This window comes from Gekko japonicus, unplaced genomic scaffold, assembly GCF_001447785.1.
Source record: "Gekko japonicus isolate JY-2015 unplaced genomic scaffold, Gekko_japonicus_V1.1 scaffold723, whole genome shotgun sequence".
Taxonomy (NCBI): Eukaryota; Metazoa; Chordata; class Lepidosauria; order Squamata; family Gekkonidae; genus Gekko; species Gekko japonicus.
The window spans coordinates 183,232-203,587 of record NW_015165850.1 but is presented as its reverse complement, the minus strand read 5'-3'; the positions used below and the strand labels follow the sequence as shown (position 1 = coordinate 203,587).

General features: G+C 42.0%; 2 protein-coding genes across 2 annotated transcripts in view; both read right to left on the bottom strand.

Annotated features, from left to right (window-relative positions):
- Positions 1-13,906, bottom strand: part of PRPH2 (peripherin 2 (retinal degeneration, slow)) — a 20,701-nt gene extending 6,795 nt beyond the window's left edge. Inside the window, exons 1-2 of the mRNA XM_015411107.1 lie at positions 13,326-13,906; positions 6,174-6,420 (exon numbers count right to left, since the gene is read on the bottom strand). Coding sequence (XP_015266593.1) covers positions 6,174-6,420; positions 13,326-13,906 — 828 coding nt within the window. The remainder of the gene's footprint in view (positions 1-6,173; positions 6,421-13,325) is intronic.
- Positions 13,907-18,087: 4,181 nt separating this feature from the next.
- On the bottom strand, positions 18,088-20,084 carry TBCC (tubulin folding cofactor C). The gene has a single exon (XM_015411106.1). The coding sequence runs from the start codon at positions 20,071-20,073 to the stop codon at positions 19,048-19,050; it is 1,026 nt and encodes a 341-aa protein (XP_015266592.1). The 5' UTR covers positions 20,074-20,084; the 3' UTR covers positions 18,088-19,047.
- Positions 20,085-20,356: the final 272 nt, after the last annotated feature.

Genomic DNA, 20,356 nt, shown 5'->3' with positions numbered 1-20,356 from the left:
CTGGAAAGAGTGAATAGCTTACACAATAAATAAAAGAACTGCCATATGCTAAGATAAAGTTCCTTCCAATAGGCCAAGGGGATTTGATTAGTGGTTTTAGAGTCTATAATGCAGCAAACTTGCAACTTTTTTGTGCTGCTTTTAAATTAGATTTTCTTTGATCACTGGCCTTCCATATAGTTTGTAACTTACCCTGTCAGTGCTTCTGCTTTGTCAATTATTTTAGATCAAATACTCGGTCTCCTGATGGTAAAGTCTCAAGAGCTCTGATTAAAGCAAATGTTGTGAAAAGTGTTTTTTTTCACTGAGCTTTAAATTGTTAATATGTGTATAAGAGACTTTCCTCACCGCCATTGCAAGTTCCTTTGTAATCCTTTTTTTCTGATATTTATTAATGGGTAATTGAATGGGGTGAAAAATAAAAATATTTCAGTTAATCAGCGAAAAAATTATAGTATCACTTCTGGATGAAACCACAATAAATATAGAAAAAAATCATTCTATAATTTTAATTGAAAAAGACAAATTTAAGAACAACATATTTTCAAAATGGCTGTTTGGAGCGGACAGTGGCCATTTTAAGTAACAGTCCACTTTGGCTGCGGTGGCTCAAGTGGTTAAGACGCTGAACTGCAGGCTGTGGAAGGTCAGTAGTTCAGCAGTTTGAGACCCAAGTTGCTGCATGACAGAGTGAGCTCCTGTCTCTAGTTCCAGCTCCTGCCAACCTAGCAGTTCGAAAGCAAGAAATTGCAAGTAGATAAATAGGTACCACTTCGGTGGGAAGGTAACAGCGTTCCGTGCACCTTGGTGTTTAGTCATGCCGGCCACATGACCACAGAAACGTCTTCGGACAGTGCTGGCTCTTCGGCTTTGAAACGGAGATGAGCACCGCAACCCTAGAGTCGGACTCGACTGGCTTTCGAGCAAGGGAACCTTTACCTTACCACTTTGTGTTCCTTTGCAAGCCTGAACCACACCACCATCCCACATCCTAGCTGGCCTCTTTCTGTCTTCTCTGATCATATGATCTCTCATTGCAAGGCTCTGAAGTTTGTATTTCAAAATTAACAACAAATGCTTCAATAAAGGTTGGATCACATCTGTTCTGTTTAACTATGTAATTTTCATCGAGGGTCATAACCTGTTGTTTATGGGGAGACTGATGTGTAATGGTTTCCGAATTGCTGGAAGAGGACTATTTAGAAAGTATTTTCTTATATATTCTTTTTTTTTTTAATTTTGCTCTACCATCCCCAGAGCCAAAATGCAAATCTTTCAAACCTCTCCCTCAAAATGGAGAGCATAATTTCCCTGTTGCTGAGGCTACTAATCTAGCACTACCCTCCTGTTCTGTCTGGATTATAGAGAGCCGGCATGGTGTAGTGGTTGGATAAGGATCCAGCAGACTTGGGTCCGAGCCCATCCCCCAGCCATGAAGTTCAAGGGTTGACTTGAGGCTGTCACTGTCTCTCAGCCTAACCCATCTCACAAGACTGTTGTGAGGATAAAATAGAGGAAAGTACCAGATACGCTTCCCTGAGCACTTTAGAAAAAGGGCATCATGAAATATAATAACAGACAGTAATACACCTGGTACTGTTGTCGAAGGCTTTCACGGCTAGAGTTCAGTAGTTGTTGTAGATTTTCCAGACTGTATGGCTGTGGTCTTGGCCAAGACCACAGCCATACAGCCTGGGAAATCTGCAGCAACACATGGTACAATTTTTCCTTGCCAAAAAACCATACCTCAAACAAAGAAAAGGCTACTATATTTTAAGTGAAGCTATACTATACTGTATTGGAGCTGTATTATAACTGAATGGTACAGAAGGAAGCTTTAATGAAGGGTAAAGGGACTATGGACTATACTGGCGTGTAGTACGTGCTGTCTGCTGCTATATGTATCATTCTACTGAGTCATTTCTGAATTGTTTAACATGTCATGTTAATATTCATGCTTTGTTTTACTTTTGTTCCAGATTTCCCAGTCCTAATTCTATTAGACACTTTTTGGCTGCCCCATCCTGTAATAGACTATAGATTTACACTGTGTAATCCCCCTTGAGTCTCAATGAGGAAGGCGGACTATAAATAACACAAATTTTATAAGAGATAGGTTAGATTCTGACTCCTGTGCCTCTAGAAAAAGTTACTGAGGAAGAGGGGACACTCATTACTAATAATCTGCATCACACAAGGAAGACAGGTTGTAGAAAAGACAGGGGAGTATGTGGAAGATTTCCACCTTCCCCCAATTCTTGGATGAATAGGCCAAGCTAGATGTGCTTGTACAAGAGTGGGAAGAAGTTGATTTTGGCTGATTTCCTCTTGTGGCTATGGACCCTGTGTTGCATATTTTCTTCAGGAGGGCCCACTCAGTCATATCTGCGGCTTTATGAGAGAGGGAGAGTGCTGCCAACTATGGCTTGGGAAGTTACTGGAGATTGTGTGTGTGGGGGAGTGCCTAAGGAAGATGATGTTTGGGGGAGGGACAGGGCTCAGTAGAGATGTGATGCCATAAAGCCTGTCTGCCAAACCCTTCCATTTTTTCCAGGGGAACCACAGTCTGTAGATTAGCTGTAATTCTTAGAGACCTCCAGCACAACCTAGAGATAGGGCTGTCAGGAGAATAACTATTATTGGCTTCCTCCCTGTTTTTGGTGTTGTGTGTGTTCATACATTGCTATTGCTTTATTGTATATGTGCTTCATTTTAAATGTTTTTAATGATTAAATGTTTTACATTTTGATGTTTGCTGCCTTGGGACCCTATTTGGATGGAAGTGGCATAGAAATATTTTAAATCAATTAAAAAACCCCAAAATCACCATTAGTCTGCTGGCATGACTTCACTTTCAAGGAAAAACCTGGAAGTGGCACGAGTCTTTTCTAAGAATCACCAGAAACTCTGTCACCTCCCCAGACTCCTGCTGGATCAACCCCACCCTGAGGTTTCCAAACTTGGGGGGGGGAGGTCAGGAAGCTGCTGGAGGAAGGCACAGATGATAAGCCTCTGCCAACTCCTTCCACAGAATCATAGAGTTGGAAGGGACCTCCAGGGTCATCTAGTCCAACCCCCGACATAATGCAGGAAATTCACAATTACCCCACCCCCAGTGACCCCTACTCCATGACCAAAATATGGCAAAAAACCCTCCAGGATCCCCAGCCAAACTGCCCTGGAGAAAATTTCTCTGGGCGTGTAAGAAACGGCCACAAGAACTAAGCACTGATGCAACCCTTCCTGCCCTCCCTCTCATGATCTGTCTAAGTTCACAGAATCAGCATTGCTGTCAGATGGCCATCTAGCCTCTGTTTAAAAATCTCCAAAGAGGGAGAGCCAACCACCTCCTGAGGAAGCCTGTTCCACTGAGGAACCACTCTAAGTATCAGGGAGTTCTTCCTAATGTTTAGCCAAAAATTCATTTGATTTAATTTCAACCTGTTAGTTCTGGTCTGACCTTCTGGGGCAACAGAAAACAATTCCGTACCATCCTCTATATGACAGCCCTTCAAGTATTTGAAGATGGTTATCATATCACCTCTCAGTTGTCTCCTCTCCAGGCTAAACATACTGAGCTCCTCCAACTTTCCCTCATAGAACTTGGTCTCCAGACCCCTCACCATCTTTGTTGCGCTCCTCTGGACATGTTCCAGCTTTTCTGTATCTTTCTTAAAATACCTCCCAAATGTCCTGTCGTTAATAGCCTTGCTCAGATTGCTCACCATAAAGATTTCTCTAGTAAAGTGGTCAGAATCCTTCCAAGGGATTTGTCTAAAACAGAAGATAGCTATATTCTAATCTAGATCTTGGCAAATGGCTAAAGAGTAGATTGTTTCATTTAAATTAGAGTAAACAATGGGATACAAGTTTTCTCTTGATTATATTAAAAGCTGAACATTTCTAACCGAAGCAAAACATCAGTTTTCCTCTTCCCTTATCCTCTTGTCAGAATCGTAATGGAAAATCAGTACAGGAAAAATAAAAGAACTTACTGATTAACCAGTGCTCTGAGAGCTGACTGGGAACAAATAAAAGGTCAGTGTTTTAATAACATCTTGAATTGATAAACCACGAGCAGATTCTATTTTAAAGAATACTATTGTTAACAGCTGGTATCAATATTGGGACATGGTGACACATTCAGTTTCTAATTTCTCCCATCTTTGGCCACACAGCCTTAATTATTCATGATCACCGAAGAAGCTCCTCCTTTTGGTTCAGGATATTAGGTTTGGTGAAGCAGCCTACTTCAGACAGCAGATCTGGGATGCCAATTAAAGACAGCAAAATGTTAATTAGTTAGTCTTAGGCATTTACAGTGGCTTCCCTATGTTGTAGAACATCCTTCCTGAGATTGTTGGGAAGAGACTCCCTGTATTCATATTGCCAGAGGTCACACACCACTAATGATACTTAGACATTCTTCTTGGCCTCCAGAAAGTGAACATTATGGAAAACAGTACTTCTGTCCAGAATTTCTTGTGTGTTTACTGGAAATTGGTCTGGTTAACACAGACTTTTATTTGGTAATGCTGATTTTTCTGCTTTTAATTAATATGTATAATTTCCCAATATGTAGAATATATTCTACATGCTATGTTATGGGGTGGTGGTGGTTTCATATGTTGAAATCTATCAATAAGCCTTTTTAAGCTATACTCATGATTTTTAACAATTAATGTAAATTCTCTTAAATAAGCATTGTAACAGAACAAAAGAAACAACAAAATAAACAACTAAAAATTAACTAATTAAAAACTGGAAATAGAAATTAAGGCATCTGGTTCAAAACATAACATTGGAATAACGAAGGAGATCCTCTATGTCTGCCCCAGATAAAATTACTTGTATTCTATGGAATATTCCTGTAACATCCAAGCAGAATACTTCCTGAAGCCTTAAATGAGCAAAACTCTCCTTTTTGGACACGCACTAATATCTGAGAAAGAACTTTAATGTATATGGCCATATTTTATCTTACTATACGACATAAAAGTAAATCTCTTTTGAGGTAGGGTGAAAATATTCTTCAATCTATTCCAAAATACTAATTCAAGACTAGTAATAAACAAATAAGGGGTCAGTAATGATTTGCAAAGAGGCATCTCATTCCCCCCCCCGTATCTGCCACCACCCTGCAGTATTTCTACTTTCTGTCCCCCTAACAGCTTTCAGAGGCCCTCCCCTTTCCCTGCTTCCATCTCTCCATCCCTCATACCTATCAACCTTATTTTATTTGGTCCCCCAGTCTTCAGTTTTTCCTCCTTACCCCCACTGGCAGCCTCTTTCTTTTTCTTCACTCCCACCTAACTACTTGTTCTCTCCCATTCATCTTCTTCTTCTCTCCCTTTCCCCTGCTTCCTTCCTTCCTTCCCTTCCTTCCATCTTTTGCTTTTTTCAGTCCCCCTATATTTGAATGGAAATTCAGCAATATTGTTGTGACTAAGAAGCAACCCAATAAATGGCCTCCAAGGTACTCGAAACATAATCTCATAAAATCTAGGTCAGCATTCATCTCTTAATGCTACAAGCTTTGCTTCTATTATTTTGGGAGTCTTAAACCAATGTATTTTTTTATTTTTAGATTTCAGATATTTCTGCAAACCTGGGGCTTCCCTCTGGTTTGTAGACCCCATGTCCCGATCTGTCACTTGGCACACTGCGTGGATTTTTTGATCCACACTCTAGGACCCAGTTCAGAATCAGATAAAACAAATTTCTCATGGGTATACTTTCTCAAAAGAGGTGTTGAATCTTGGGGCTTTAAAAACAAAACTGTAACTGTCCAAAGGAGAAGGGAAATTACTGTGAAATATTACTTCAGGATGCCTATTCTTTTCAGATACCAACACAAACAACTTTGAATGACTGGTAATGCCATGCTTTTCCAATCTTTTGCATATGAGACTCGAATTGGCTGTCAATTCATGCATCCACACTTATGCCACATGTATCCCTGATCATCTGTAATGCAGAGGGGAAGGAACTTCAGCGCTACACCATAGGGTTTGCCCGCCCTGTGGAATTAATGTTGGAACAATGTTTGTTGAACCACATTAGCCTCCCTTTTAGAGACTTACTGCTTCTAATTACCAATACTTGCAAATCTGTACAGGAGCATTCTTTGAGTGCCTATTCTGAAAAATATGTATGAACAACTAGTGAATTACCTCCAAAACCCAGACAAAGAGGACGACGACTCCCATTGAGCTCATCATGCCACTGTAGTACTTAAGCAGAGCTTCCCTGCAGCCACGGGTCCATAGGTTGAGCTCTTCTGTTTGATAGTCATAGCTGTAGTGAGCTGAATTATTAGAGACCTGGTACTGGATGCATGGTCGTGGGGAACTTGGATTGCAGCAGCTGAAGGGGACACCATCCATCAGGTATCTGCCATCCACGTTGCTTTTAATGCGACTGTAAACAGGCAAAGCACAGTCAGTAAAGAAAACAACAAATTCTGTTTGTATAGGACTGATAACCACTGAGGAAAAATGGGTCAAAATAACAAGCCCCCACAGAGTGTGTTCTAAACATTTTACATACTAAGAGTAGTGTGGTGGTTAGAGTGCTGAATACAGTTGGGGACTCTCAGGTTCAAATACTGTTTGCCATGAAACTCACTAGATGACCTTAGGCCAGTCAGTCTCCCTATGCCTAACGAAAATAAAACTTGTAGTGGTCAAATGGAGAGGAGAACCAAGTGCTCTTCCTTGAGTTCCTTGGAGGAAGGGTGAGGATCCCCCCCCAAGAATAATATATACAGTAGACCTTTATAACCTACTCAGTTGCCCTAGATCATGGATTCATCATATTAATACAGACTTGGATGACCCACTTTGGAGCAAGAGGCCAGGGAAATCCCACTCTCTAATTACCTGGATTACAAAGATTGCTAAAAAGGAACTAAGCTGTGTTAGGTGAGCTCGAGTTCATATGCCTCTTATGTACGCAGTCCTGTAACCTCTGCTTATTATCCACATGTAAAATTTAAACATTTAAATATATATTTATATGTTTTAACCTACAAAGTCATTTCTATATATAATAAAACAATAAAAGTAACTTAAATCAGAAACATGAATACAACAGCAAAGCAAACTATAACTCAAACCCAGAAGAAACACCTTCAAACCCATATTATTATTTTTTGGCATGACTTTTGAGAATAAGTAGATCTTCATTCCTCCTCGTCCAGAAGAGGGGAGCAGTGACTGAAGATCATCATGCCCCTGTGATCAATGTCTGGCTCCACAAAGATTACAAAGGCACAAAAAGCAGTTTCTGATTGTAGTGTTCCGCAAGCAATTCTGATACATAGGAATTCACAGTGCAGTTGACTGGATCCTATGTAGGGATGCCAGCCTCCAAGTGAGACCTGGGGATCCCCTGGAATTACAACTCATCTCCAGAGATCAGTTCCTCTGGAGAAAATGAATGTTGTGGGAGGAGGACTCTATGGCCTTGTACATCATTGAGGTCCCTGTCCTCCCTAAGGTCTATCCTCAAATCACCAAGGAGTTTCCCATCCTGGATCTGGCAACCCTCCCCCCCCATCCCCCAGGGGGGGGGGGGGGGGCTGACAACCCTAACCCTACAAGCCTATTCCCCTAATGGCAGTGATTTCCCCCAGCTCAAGATGCCTATGCCTGACACAAGAGGCTCAAGTCTCCAGCATCAGGGGAAGGGCCTCTTGTGCCAGGAGAAATTGCTGCTGCTAGTGGAATGGACCTGCAAGCTCCAATGTAATGCTTCATAAATCTGTTTTGTCCATTATATTTGTAATCCCTATGTCTTCCTGGGTGATCAGGGAGATTTCAAGGTGTTATACACTTGATTTTATGTTCAGATAAATAGAAAGACTGGGGGGGGGGGTGATGACTGCCCCTAAGGCCCTCTAGGTCCTTTCTGCACTAGACCTTAAATCCTGGTTCAGCCCTTTCTCAACACTTACATTCTACACTACACTTGAGTTCATCCCTGTAACTATCTCAGGGTATTTTTTGTTTCCACATTACATTGAGGTCACCCTGGTGTCATCCCACACTTGTCCCGGGATAAATGGATGCTGTTATAACCAGGAATAAATGCAAGGTATTGTGTCATGAGTTGAACTCTGACAGAACCATGAGATCCAAGTGCGGAAAGGACCCTAAAAAGCTTCATGGATGATCACTCATCTGCTGGAAGTTTCCTCTTTTGTCACTTTTGACCACCCTCAGCTACATCCTGTGGATCATGTAAGAATGTAAGTGGTAGAAAGGATTGCTACTATTTCAGGGACACCCATTGTATAAATAAGCCCCAAGGGCTGTAGAATTTCTTTATAAACATAACACCAACAAGCAGTGATCAGTTTCTGAGCCATGTTTTGTTCATTCTAAACTTAACATTTTAACAATGTCAGCCCTGGTTAGTTCTTGGACAGGAGACCACCAAGGAAGGCCAGGGTCGCTGTACAGAGTCAGGCAATGGCACACCACTTCTGGTCATCTGTTGCCTTGAAAACCCTGATTTGGCTGCGACTTGATGGTACTTTCTACCATCATTCATGAGATCCGTGTATAGTACTTGCCAAAAGCTATCGAGTGAGCTGTGTTTGAACAGAGATTTTAGCCCAGGTCTTCCTAGTCATTTGTACAAACATATATTGATTATACACCCATTTAACTGTCAAGACTTCCTCCAAAGAATCTGGAGTGTTGCAGCTTAATGATGGTGCTGAGAATATTCTGCATCACCTATCCTCACCGAACAAGTGTCCATAGTCCCCAGGGGAGACTGAGTGACAAGTCAGCCTATTGCAGACCAGTCTTTTATCTACCACCCTGATTGGCTTTTACTACTGTTAAAATGATACTTTACATAATGGATGTCTATGCATTCTTCAGCAAAAATGTTGTGAGGGAGAAACTTCATAATTTAAGAAATGGTGTCATATAATAATCAGTTGCCAGGTAATGGAACAATTGTATATGTCGGAGGACTAAGATTAAGTGGAGAAGTTTGGGGACTTCATATACTTTTTTTGGTCATGTTCCATGAGAAGTATTGTAAAATGCTCCATCAGTGGATTACATAGTAATACCATCAATTACATAGCAGCATAACATAAATGCATAAAAAGTCATGTGCATATTGTAGTAATATGTAGATTATAGCTTGGGAAACATGGCTTCGTTGTTGCAGAATTCCATCCACAGTACTTGAAGAACTGCACACCGACAGCTTGGTCTGACCTCCATTCATGACAATGGAAGGACATCAGCATGAAGTGCATCAGGCTTGCAAGACTATGCTCAGCTACATTATGCGTGTTTTTATGAGTACTATATATTTCATTCACTCCTACATCACAAATCTTTGCGATAATCTTAATCTTCTATGCATCTGATTTTTTAAAAGGAACCACTTCCAACCTTATATTTGGATCCTCATATTTTAATTACTTTGTTGTGGTTCTTAATGCATCAGAATAAGGAGGCAGCATAGTTTTAAACAGGAGCACAGTTTAATAAGTCAGATTATTTCTCTGTGGGGAACTACATTAACAACAGCTTCCTTTTCTTCTGTTCTTGCCCACACTCAGTCCTGGAGTGGACTAGAGCAGTCTAAAACACTGGCCCAGATTAAAGGAACAGAGTTGTCATAAAGACCACAGTATTTATACCCCACTCTTCTATGAGAATGCTCAGCAGGGTTTGCATGGAACTCCTAATGAACTCACATAAGGGTTGGCAACTATGGGTTGCAAAGTTGCTGGGTATTTGGGGTGAAGTCTCAGGAGGGTAGGATTTGGGGAGAAGAGGGACCTCAGTGGGGCATAATGTAGGGTTGCCAGGTTCCCCTTGGCCACCTGTAGGAGATGGGGTGGTAGGGGTGTCAGATCCAGGCTGGGAAACTCCTGGAGATTTGGGGATGGAGCCTGGGGAGGACAGGGACCTCAGTGAGGTACAATACCATAGAGTCCACCCTCCAAAGCATTCATTTTCTCAAGGGAAACTGGTCTCTATAGTCTGGACATGAACTGTAATTCTAATGAATCCCCAGGTCTAACCTGGAGGCTGGTATTCTAGTATAATGTCATAGAGTCCACCTTCCAAAACAGTTGCTTTTCTCAAGAAAACTGATCTCTGTAATCTAGAAATCACTTGTAATTCTGGGAGAAATCCAGGCCCCACCTGGAGGTTGGCAAAACTTACATGCATCTGCTCAGTTTTGTTACTGCTGTAGGATCAGGCATATCAAGACCAATAACTAGACCTAGCAATGCCTGATCAACCTACATTTCTTACAAGCATGTTTTTAAGCACTGCATAATCTTGCCCTCCCCACCCATGACTTCTGATGAAGATGGGTTATGTCCCAGCTCACAAATCTTCAGATAATGCTGGCAGAGTGGACATCTCTTTAGATTTTCTCAAGTCATTATTTATATGAAAAGGTATTTCTTCAACTGAAACTATGCCTAAACAAAGTGGGACTTCACTTCTGAGTAACATTTAGCACAGAATTTCAATTTGAAATATTGTAATAAAACAGTAGAACCGTTAATGTGACTTCACTATTACAACTTCCTACCTTATCATTATGGTCAAACTACCAACAGGCAAAGATCAAATTTAAGATCTTCCAAACAATATGGCCAATATCAATCAAGCATAAAAAGCACTCTGCCCTGAATCTAATATTTTATACTATGCTACCATTAATATATACAATTAAAAAACAAAATTACCCAGATAGTTCTCATTTTAAAGTAAAGCAGGAAAAGGATAGGTAGGGGAAAGATCTGAACAAGGCTGTTAATGATAGGACATTTTGGAGGACATTAATTCATATGGTTGCCATAAGTCGGAAGCAAATTGACAGCGCTTTAAACACACACAGGAAAAGGCTGCCTTGACCTGGATAGTCCAGGCTAGCCTGATCTCATAAGCTAAGCAGGGTCAGCCCTGGTCAGTAGTCAGCGGGAGACCACGAAGGAAGTCCAGGGTCGCAATGTAGAGGCAGGCAGAAATGAACATCTCTTGCGTTGAAAACCCTACAGGGTCACCTTAAGTCGGCTGCGACTTGACAGCAAAAAAACAGGCAAAGGAAAAGGCTGAATTTATTTTAAATATACCAAAGCAGTACTTTTTAAAATAGACATACCATATTTATTTGCTCCAATCCAGATAAAATGTTAACTTTACATCTTATTGAAATTCATGGAATTTAACTAAGTTGCAACTAACTAGTTTCATTGATTTCTGTGGCATTACTACACAAATTTATCCGAGAGTAAGTTCCAGTGAACAACATGGCACTTATTTCCAAGTAATAATGAAGAGAATGGCACTGTTAAGCATTTTGCAAGACCTTAGGTCCTTTTTAGACTTGTCCACCGATTTAGATCATCCTAGTACTTGCTCCTGAGGATGCCTTTATTCTGGGAAGTCCACTTGGCCTCTCTTAGAGCCTTTGTCTTCCTTGTGGTAGTATCTACCCTGTGGAATAACTTTCCAGAGGAAGTTTAAAAGAGTATCTTCTCTGGTTATGTTCTGCAAACTGTGTAAAGCTGTATTATTCCAGCAAACCATTTCTCCATAATGGGTTAGTGCTGCATTTTGAGGTCATGATGTTTTGTGGCTGATGTTTTTTTTATGTTAAAGGCTGTTGTTCATGTTTACACAATACTTGTTTTTTCTTGGGATTTGGATATTGATGTCTGATTATTAAATATGAATAAATCTGAAAAGTAAGCTTTTATATATGTACATGAAAGTTAAAGTAACAAAAATAACTCTGGACATCAATCAAGTACAAACTTCCTGCTCATGTCAGTGGGGTATTGATTGAACTATGCCTTCTTCCCTTCAGCTTCACCATCTCTTGGTGTAATGGGCTACATTTGCATGCTATAGATAAAAGTCAGGAAAGCTGTTTTGATTCTTTAAGAAAGGCTCAAGTGTCCAGTGATTCACTAATGGATTCTTAATTTCTTGTTTCTAAGTCCTCATACTTCAAGATGGAGTCTATGTATGTTATTTATGGATTACATTTTTTGCTGATTTATTACATATTATAATAGTATTCTAAAAAGGTGGAATGATAGCTCTTGCTGGACTCATACAGTTCTATATCTTGTCACTGCATGGAAAGGGGGTGGGGGGAAAGCTACCTGTGTTCTGTCATGTGTTGATTGAGATTTAGATGTGACACACAGGGAGCAATCCTAAACAGATCGACTCAGAAGTGGACTTTTATTCAATGGGGTCTACTCCCAGGAAAGTAGGATTGCAGTCTTATCTATTTGGTCATCTTCAAAACAATTAACAAAGTCCTCAGCCTTTTGGTATGGTGACCCATAAATCAAAATGTTATATGTATGGGGACCCATTTGAAAAAAACAGAGCATTATCATTAAAACTGCAAAAGCCTGGGACCCACTTTCAGAGGCTTTGTGACCCACTTTGGGGGCAAAACTTGTAGATTTGGGAACACAGTATTAAAGGTCTTGTTTGCTCAGCTCTCATTTGCCAAATTAACTTCACAAAGCATCTGCTCATCTTAATTTTTATTCATTATAATTTACTACATGTTATTTATTTATTTATTTATTTATTGTGTCATATTTCCAAATTTAATCAGCTCAAGAGACTCTGAAAAGTAAGAAAAGTAAGGCATCTGAATGTATAACTGCACTGCAATGGAATGACATTGCAGGAGCATATGAAAAAATGCTTAAAATACTCCCCTTCCCTTGAAACAATGGGGCAGCAGCTACATTGCTCTGAGGTACAGCAGCAGTGTACAGCTCTGCAGTTCTACTTTTCCTGCAAACCCTAATAACCACAGAGCAACTTAATAGATGTCCTCTCTTGGTCTCGATAAATTGTCATACTAGAATCCAGCACAAACCCCAGTGAAATTAATGGCAGCCATGCAAGAAGCCATGCAAGAGCCTGCATTATACCCTCTGTTCCTAACTTAAAGAGAAAGCAAGCATCAGCAGAGTTAAAATACACAAATGTATTAACCTAAAACTAGCAAGTGACAATAAAAACCAATGCTTCTAAAATAGTTGTCATATCTATATTGCCAGTATCAGCCAATAAAGTAATTTCTTTGTAAATTTGCAGTACTGGTCCCCCTGATTAAAGAACATCAATATGCCAGTCTGATTACAAGCTGTTGCATTCTTTAATGAACTTATATTTTGTTTCTATCTGAGTGATCTAGAGCATATTGACAAAACTGAATTGATCGGAAGTTCGGAAAGAGTGCTGGTTATATGGGATTGTATGAAAAGATAATTTTTATTCCATTAAACTACTTACTCTTTTACTTCCTTAGAGGCAAAATCCAAGTATCTGTTGCTGATCCACTGAATCTCAAACCAGTCTCTGAAACCATTGTTCCCACAGCATTTGAACTCAATTTGGAGCAAGTCAATGGTCTTCTTCATGAAGCACCTTCCCGGAGTATCTGTATCTCGGTAGTACTTCATACCACTTTTTAGGCCTTTTGCCAGTGTAGCATCCAGAGAGCCCCTCATCAGAATGCAAAAAAGAGCAACTACAAAAATGAAGGTGTTAAAAAAGAAACAAACGATGAGATAAAGTTTCAACAGAGGCTTCCACTTTGCAAACTTAGTGGGATCCAGAGAATCGTAGCATATCTTGCCTGCAAGACCATTGAAGGCGCAGGATAACAGACCCACCAATATCAAGGAGTTGGGCACAAAGTGGCTCTCGGCATTGTCCATCAGGTCACTTCGCTTCCTGAGCTCAATTTTCAAGAACAACCCCATGGCAAAAACAACGATCCCTGCAAAAACGGAAAACCAATTCATGAGCCATAGTCCTTGTGCTAGTTTTACCCTTTTCTTCTGGCTGAACTTGAGCTTCATCACAGCCATTCTTGCAATGTAAAATTTAACAAGACTCCACGAAGTTAATCCTTTTTCAGAAAGGGAACAACTTTAGGAAGAGCCACCACCATTCATGCCTTGAAGATTCCAAATGCTGTAACTCTGCCTGAGCCATTATGGTTTGGCCCTTCCATCGTACTATGAGAGACTTGGGCAAGTCTTTGGAGGTGCACAATTTTAAAAATTCACATTAAAAAAAAAGATTGGCAAATAGCACATGCAGCTATTTCTGGTGGCCCCTTGTGCACAAAGGAGAAACAGCCTTGAAGGTTCAGATTAAAGCTGGATCTGCAAGACGTCATTCTAATACTAATCAGTGTGATCCAATTTACAGAAATCTCTGCCAGCAGATGAGCAGTGGAAATAATCCCTCGTTTTACTATTTAGTGGATTAATGTTTTCCCATGATATATTATTGCATGCAGCAACTGAAGATCAAAGGATAAAAAGATGCCACATTCCTAGAAGATCTTTTCCCCCTTGGGAAAGTGGCAGCTCTTTGATTAAAAGATATATTGACATAGATGTGGCTGTATATTGACTTGATAAATTACTGTACTGAAACCTTTGCGGCTGTGCTGATTCTTATCCTGTGTCACTCACCTTGAATGACATTGTTTGGCTTATGTGTTTTTAGTAATGGAATTAAGGACACTTTTTAAATGAATTAAAATATAAGTTTACAGTAGCTCTGAAAACAAAAAAAAGATATGTATCTCATATCTTTGACTTCTGGAAGAGAACTGAACCAACTGAGAAACTAACAATTGCGATCCAAAAATCCAGAAATAGTGATTGAACTCTTGAGCTGCTTATAGGCTAATCATGTTGGGCCAATGACAGACCAAGACTTGCTGAGATTACAGGAACAAAAACTGATTGTAGGTAGCTACAAAAATTGTAGGTAACTATGTTGGTCTAGAGCAGAGAGAGAGAGAGAGGGAACACCTTTTATTAAGATAACTACAATAATTCAACACAGTATGCATGGTTTTGAGTTCTCTGGAATTCTTAAATAGACTTCATTCCCCCCCCCCGTTAATAATTAATTTTAACTAAAAAAAGGGTTGTGGTGGATATTTTTAATTTATGCATTCAATTTAGTATATGACTGTTCTTGTCACCCACTTTGTCAGGACAAAGGCAGGTATATAAATATTCTAAATCAAACAAATAGCCCATGACAATCTGTCAGTATCTTGTGTGGTCAGTACGACACCAAGGATATAGCTGCTCTCCAGATTGAGGGACTCTCTGCTGCAGCATCACAACTTAGATGTTGACCAACCTTGAGATTCAATGCAGGGGCATAGCCAGGATTTGTAAAGTCGGGGGGCATTTTAAAAAGTCAGCAGCACAGTGCAGGTGGGGAGGGAGCCACACTGCCGCTACCACAGTGGCCTTCGCCACGCCATGATTCATAACACGGATGAAAACCAGGAGACAGGGTGCTAGACCGACCACTCTGTCACTGCCCCCCCCCACTTTGCTTCTTTCCTGCGCCCTGCAAGACTCCAGCAGGCAGGCTTGGCTCCAGTAGTCAGGCTTGGTGAAGGCGATGGTGTGGCTGTGCATTGCAGTACCAAAACAGGATTTTGGGGAGGGGCCTGGGCTGGATGAGAAGTTGTGGGGCCTTGCTGGTAAGTTATGGGGCTGGGCCTCACGAGGTCCCACTGTAGCTACAACAGGATGTTCTAATGTTGGATACAGTTCCCATCATCAGTAAAGCAGTGGCTGGAAAATGTTCACATTTGCATTTAGATATGAATGACTGGGAAGCATGTACCATACGGTGGCATTTTTTTCTAGGGAAGTGCTTGTTTGCATATTCAATGTCCTCCCCAGTTCAATATTTTGTTAGCAAGTCATATGTCCCTTGCTTCTATCTGCCTTCCTTGCATTCCTTCTAGCAACTGTAAATCCTTTATTGGCGGCAGCATCTCTGTAAACCATCCATGGTCCCTAGCTCAGACTGAAAAACTCTGCAATAAAGGAATTAAAACTGACTGGGGAAAATGAAGAAGGAAAGCTGTAATCTTTAGGCAATACACTGTCAAAAGAATGATCCTCCTAGATGACCTGAAAGATGGGGGGGGGGGGGGGGGGACGCGCGTGGGGGGGGGGGGGGAGTGACAGAGCTGAGAAAAGGATCTTCATGCACCATCTAGTGACCGTCTATAAAATGACAAGAAACATGAAACTAGTCATGCATTAACTGATGTTAAAAGTGCCTGAAAAAGGCTTGTAAATTACATAACCTTGATATTAAAGATAAAAAAATTGCTTCTGATAACTTTTGTTGTCTCGGCTGTTGTCACACCTGCAGTCCTTCAAGCCCAGAACAGAGGAAACCAGTTTGGGGAGACACTTTTATTACTAGATGACCCTGGAGGTCCCTTCTAACTCTATGATTCTATGTCTTCTATGTCTATGACTTCAAAGCAGGTCACAGTGATGTTTTCAGCTTTTAAACACTGTTGATTTCCTTATGCTAGCAAATAAAAGATACAAGAAAGCTCACAATCACCCTGCCAAAATCGTCCAACAGAAGCTGTATAATGGCACATTCATCATCACATGTACAGCTACAGCTAGTATTTTGTAGGAGTTGTGACTGGGCTAGGAGTGAGGTTGAGGTAGATACAGAACCCAGTATGGCAGAAGTTCCAAGCAGAGTCTCTGAGAAATAATCTCTCCACTCTGATCAGGAGGCAGTAGTCATACTTCAGCTTGGGGGGGGGGTTACTTCTGCCATCTCAAACAGGAAATGGCAGGACCTGCTAGATCTCACCATTGGTCAACATCAGGAGCTATTGAATAACCCTACAGAAATAATTAGAGGAAAGACCTAACATACTTCTGAGGATTCCTAAAAAAGTATTGTCTATAATAGACTGTTAGTGACAGATCCTTCTCAAGCTCACACCAGTTATTTGTTCTACACTAAGAATGGACCATCCCTAATTAGCTATTCAGAGTGTTTTGAGGGCCAGATATTGTAGTCACATAGCCCAATCCTCTCTACTATGAATAAAGTCTCTTAGTACCACATCAGCAGGAGCACTCCATCTAGACCCTCAAAAAGAGATACTAATTCAGGGCAAAATCTCTTTCACATAATTCTTGAAAACAGAAATTGTGTTTTAGTATCATGGCAGGAGCAAAACAAAAATGCTTTGTCTCATTCAGCACATCCTTATTTTATTCTTAACACCACAAACCAATTTATTTAAATAATAGTTTTTAGGGGGTAGAGCACCTTTTATGCTACTGTAGGTTAGTTGTTGGCAACTGGTCTGAAACAGGAAGGGGATGACCAGGCTGCTCTTTTCCTTGACTAGCACCTCAGCTATTAAGCTTTCTGGAAAGTAGAGTCTTTCTAGTGGCAAAGTTGTCACTGTCATGTCAAAATGAATGCTGCTGTTATTGCCCACTGTTACAAGTTCTAGTCCTCTATAGAAGAGGCCTGCTGAAAGCGATCGCAGTTGAAGATTTGGAAAGGGGAGGACAAGGATTAGCTCAAACAAACCTGGGAAACGAAACTTTGCCTTCTTTTAGAGGTTGTTGCCTCATTAGTTTCCTGCTCCATACCCTCTTAAGCTTACATAAATGTGTGGTTTTCTCTAAAGATAGATCCAGCCAGCTGTCTTACTCTTATGCCCCCAGAAATGTGGCTCAGAAGGAACTCTCTGCCTTACTACTTTTTGTTTAAGAAGTGGTTTGCAAACTGTATTAGGAACCACAACTGACCAAGGCAGATAAATTGGTGGGAGGAATGCTAATGCATCACCAGCAACATGACAGAAAGACAGCTGCATGAAAGAGATATTTCCCTTTCAGCCTAGAAGCAGTGCTGGCAGAGCTGTGTGTGAGCAGTGCCAGTTTCCCACACAAGTTGCTCAAAGAACTGTATGTCCCAAAAGTCATTACATCCACCTCAACAGTTCTGCAGCAAATGCAAAAAAAATCCCTTTTCAGTGTGGCAGGCTATATGCTGTCAGAAGCAGCACACATAAGACAAGAAACACTCCAAATCTGTCCCAGGCCGGAGCTAGAAAGCACCCAATCTCTGCCTCTCATTCTGTTACATGACCAGAGATGTGTACAGTCCCCGAGAAAAGCACTGAAAAGACAATTCACAGGAAAAAATTTGTTTTAATCCAAGGGGCCATGAGGGGTACTTAAGAGTAAAACCAACACCTGAACAATACAATAACTGAGGTCCTTTTAGCATTTTTGAAAAGTTAGTACATTAGTATAAAATCCAGAGAGAGTAGTAATGACAATATTGATTCTATTTAGTTATATGAGGTACAGATTTGGTAACTTGCTTAACCCTTGTTAACAAAACACAAGATGAATAGTACACTGAAGTGGGAAATGCCCAGACACAGTATGTATTTGTACAAAACATGCAGATATTGTTTTAGATAGCACACTAAACATGAATGTAATTTGACAGTTGTAGACCCCTTAAGGATTAATTACACAACTCAGTTTATTAAGTAGTTCTACAAACGGTTTTCAGAAAAATAAGCATGTGCTTAACTTTCTTCCAGTGACTTTTATCTAACTTTGACGAGATTGCCCCATGAAAGTTTTTGGCTTTGGCTTTGCTTGCAAGTATTAGCTGCACTGAAGCAGTTATATGCACTAAATAGGTTCAAGATCAGAGTATAATGTTTTCTTAAGCTTAAATTTATCCTTGGGCAATACTTTACAAATAGAATTTTGTGGAATTCTTTCTACTGGTAGAAGTCAAGGAAAGATTTTTACACAGAGAGATGCTTTGAATGAAGAATATTTAAAACAGAAGTTGAAGCCCTTACAAAGCTTGTTCCAGAAAGCAAAGCAGAATTTGAACAACTTTAAAGATCAGGCAGCCAGCTAAAGGCACACAGCACAACACAGATCCTGTTAGCGCCAGGAGGCTTCACTGGCTGGCAGAGCAAAAGCAAGTATCACCAGAGGTAAGTATTTTGGCACCTTCATCACAACATCTGGCTTAAACGATGCCAAAGCACAAATAAGGTGCATGAATTCTTCGAAAGGAGCACACCATCTGCAATGCAACTAGCTCCAGGTCCTCTACACACTGCAGCAACAGTGGCTGATAGAGTGTTCCCAGTTCAGCTCCAGTCACAGACTCTCTCCTCCTCCGGGATCACACTCCAGTTCGGAGAGGGCTGATCCCGAGCCAGCCAGTTGAAATCATCCACCTGGCTCCAGTTGTCTCTGCTTCTATCAAGTCCCGATGTCTCGAAGTCGGCCTCGATGCCCACGTAACTCCACGTGTACGGGGCGAAGCGGACTCCGCTGCAGTCTTCCAGCATGGCCCGGCAAGTCACCTGCACGTAGAAGGTGGTCTGGGTGACGAGGTGCGTGCGAAGCTGCTGGCAGGCGAGGGCCACGAGGCAGCCGCTGCAGTCTTCCAGCCGCGCCGAGGTGGACACCGGCCCGCAGAGAACCGTGCAGTCCCGGCAGCCGCGCATCAGCAGCGTGTTGGGGTTGCCACAAAGCCGCACCCGGCAAGCGGTCAGGTGAGACAATACCACGTTCCGCTGAAGCAGGTCGGCCGGGCCCAGCTGCAGCTCCTGCCCCTCGACTCGGCTGAACCCACACTCGGGATCCGCGGGAGAAAGGATCGCTTCACTGGAACCTTGTGGCCGCTCGGAAGCCATCGGGGGCTCCTGGCCCACGGCCGACTCCTTCTTGCGAGCCCGGAAAGCGAAGCGCTTCTTGGGCTGCACTTGCAGGCGGCGCTCGGAAAGGGCGCTCTGCAGCCGGGCCATCGTCGCCTGCGCCTGCCGCACCTCATACGGGGCCAGGAAGCGCACCGAGTCCGTCAGCAGCTTCTGCAGGCTCTGCAGCCGCCCGGCGGCCTCCTCCAGCAGTCGCGTGGCTGCATCCTCAGCAGCCCCCTCGTCCAACTCTGGCCCCAGCAGCGCCTCGATGGCGTCCCGCTCTCGGGCGAAGGCGGCAGTGAAGAAGTCGCTCTGCTCCTCTTCCACAGTCTGCGCGTCGCGCTCCCGCCGCCTCCGCTCAGCCTCCTCTCGCCGTTCTGCGTCTCGCTGCTGGAGCCGCTCCGGAATCAACGGGGGGACACCGGCAGCAAGCGAGAGCCCCGCCGCCTCCGCCGCAGAAACAGCCTCCATCTTCCCCTCGCTTCGCACCTCACACTAAGGAAAACGCCCATTGGCTCTCATACGTCATCCCTGGCTTGTGGGGAGAGGTTGACGGAGTGCGTGGGCGGGGCCTTTCCCGCTCTTAAAGAGGCCGTTTGTTTGCTGCAGTCAGGGGGTGTTGGCTTGAAGCGTGTTGCTTCAAGGCAATGGTATCCCGCTGTCAGCTCTGTTGCTTCAGGATGGGGAACTATTATGTCTTAATGTAATAAAGATATGAATGAGTTTATGCACAGTCTATACTAAAAGAGCATTG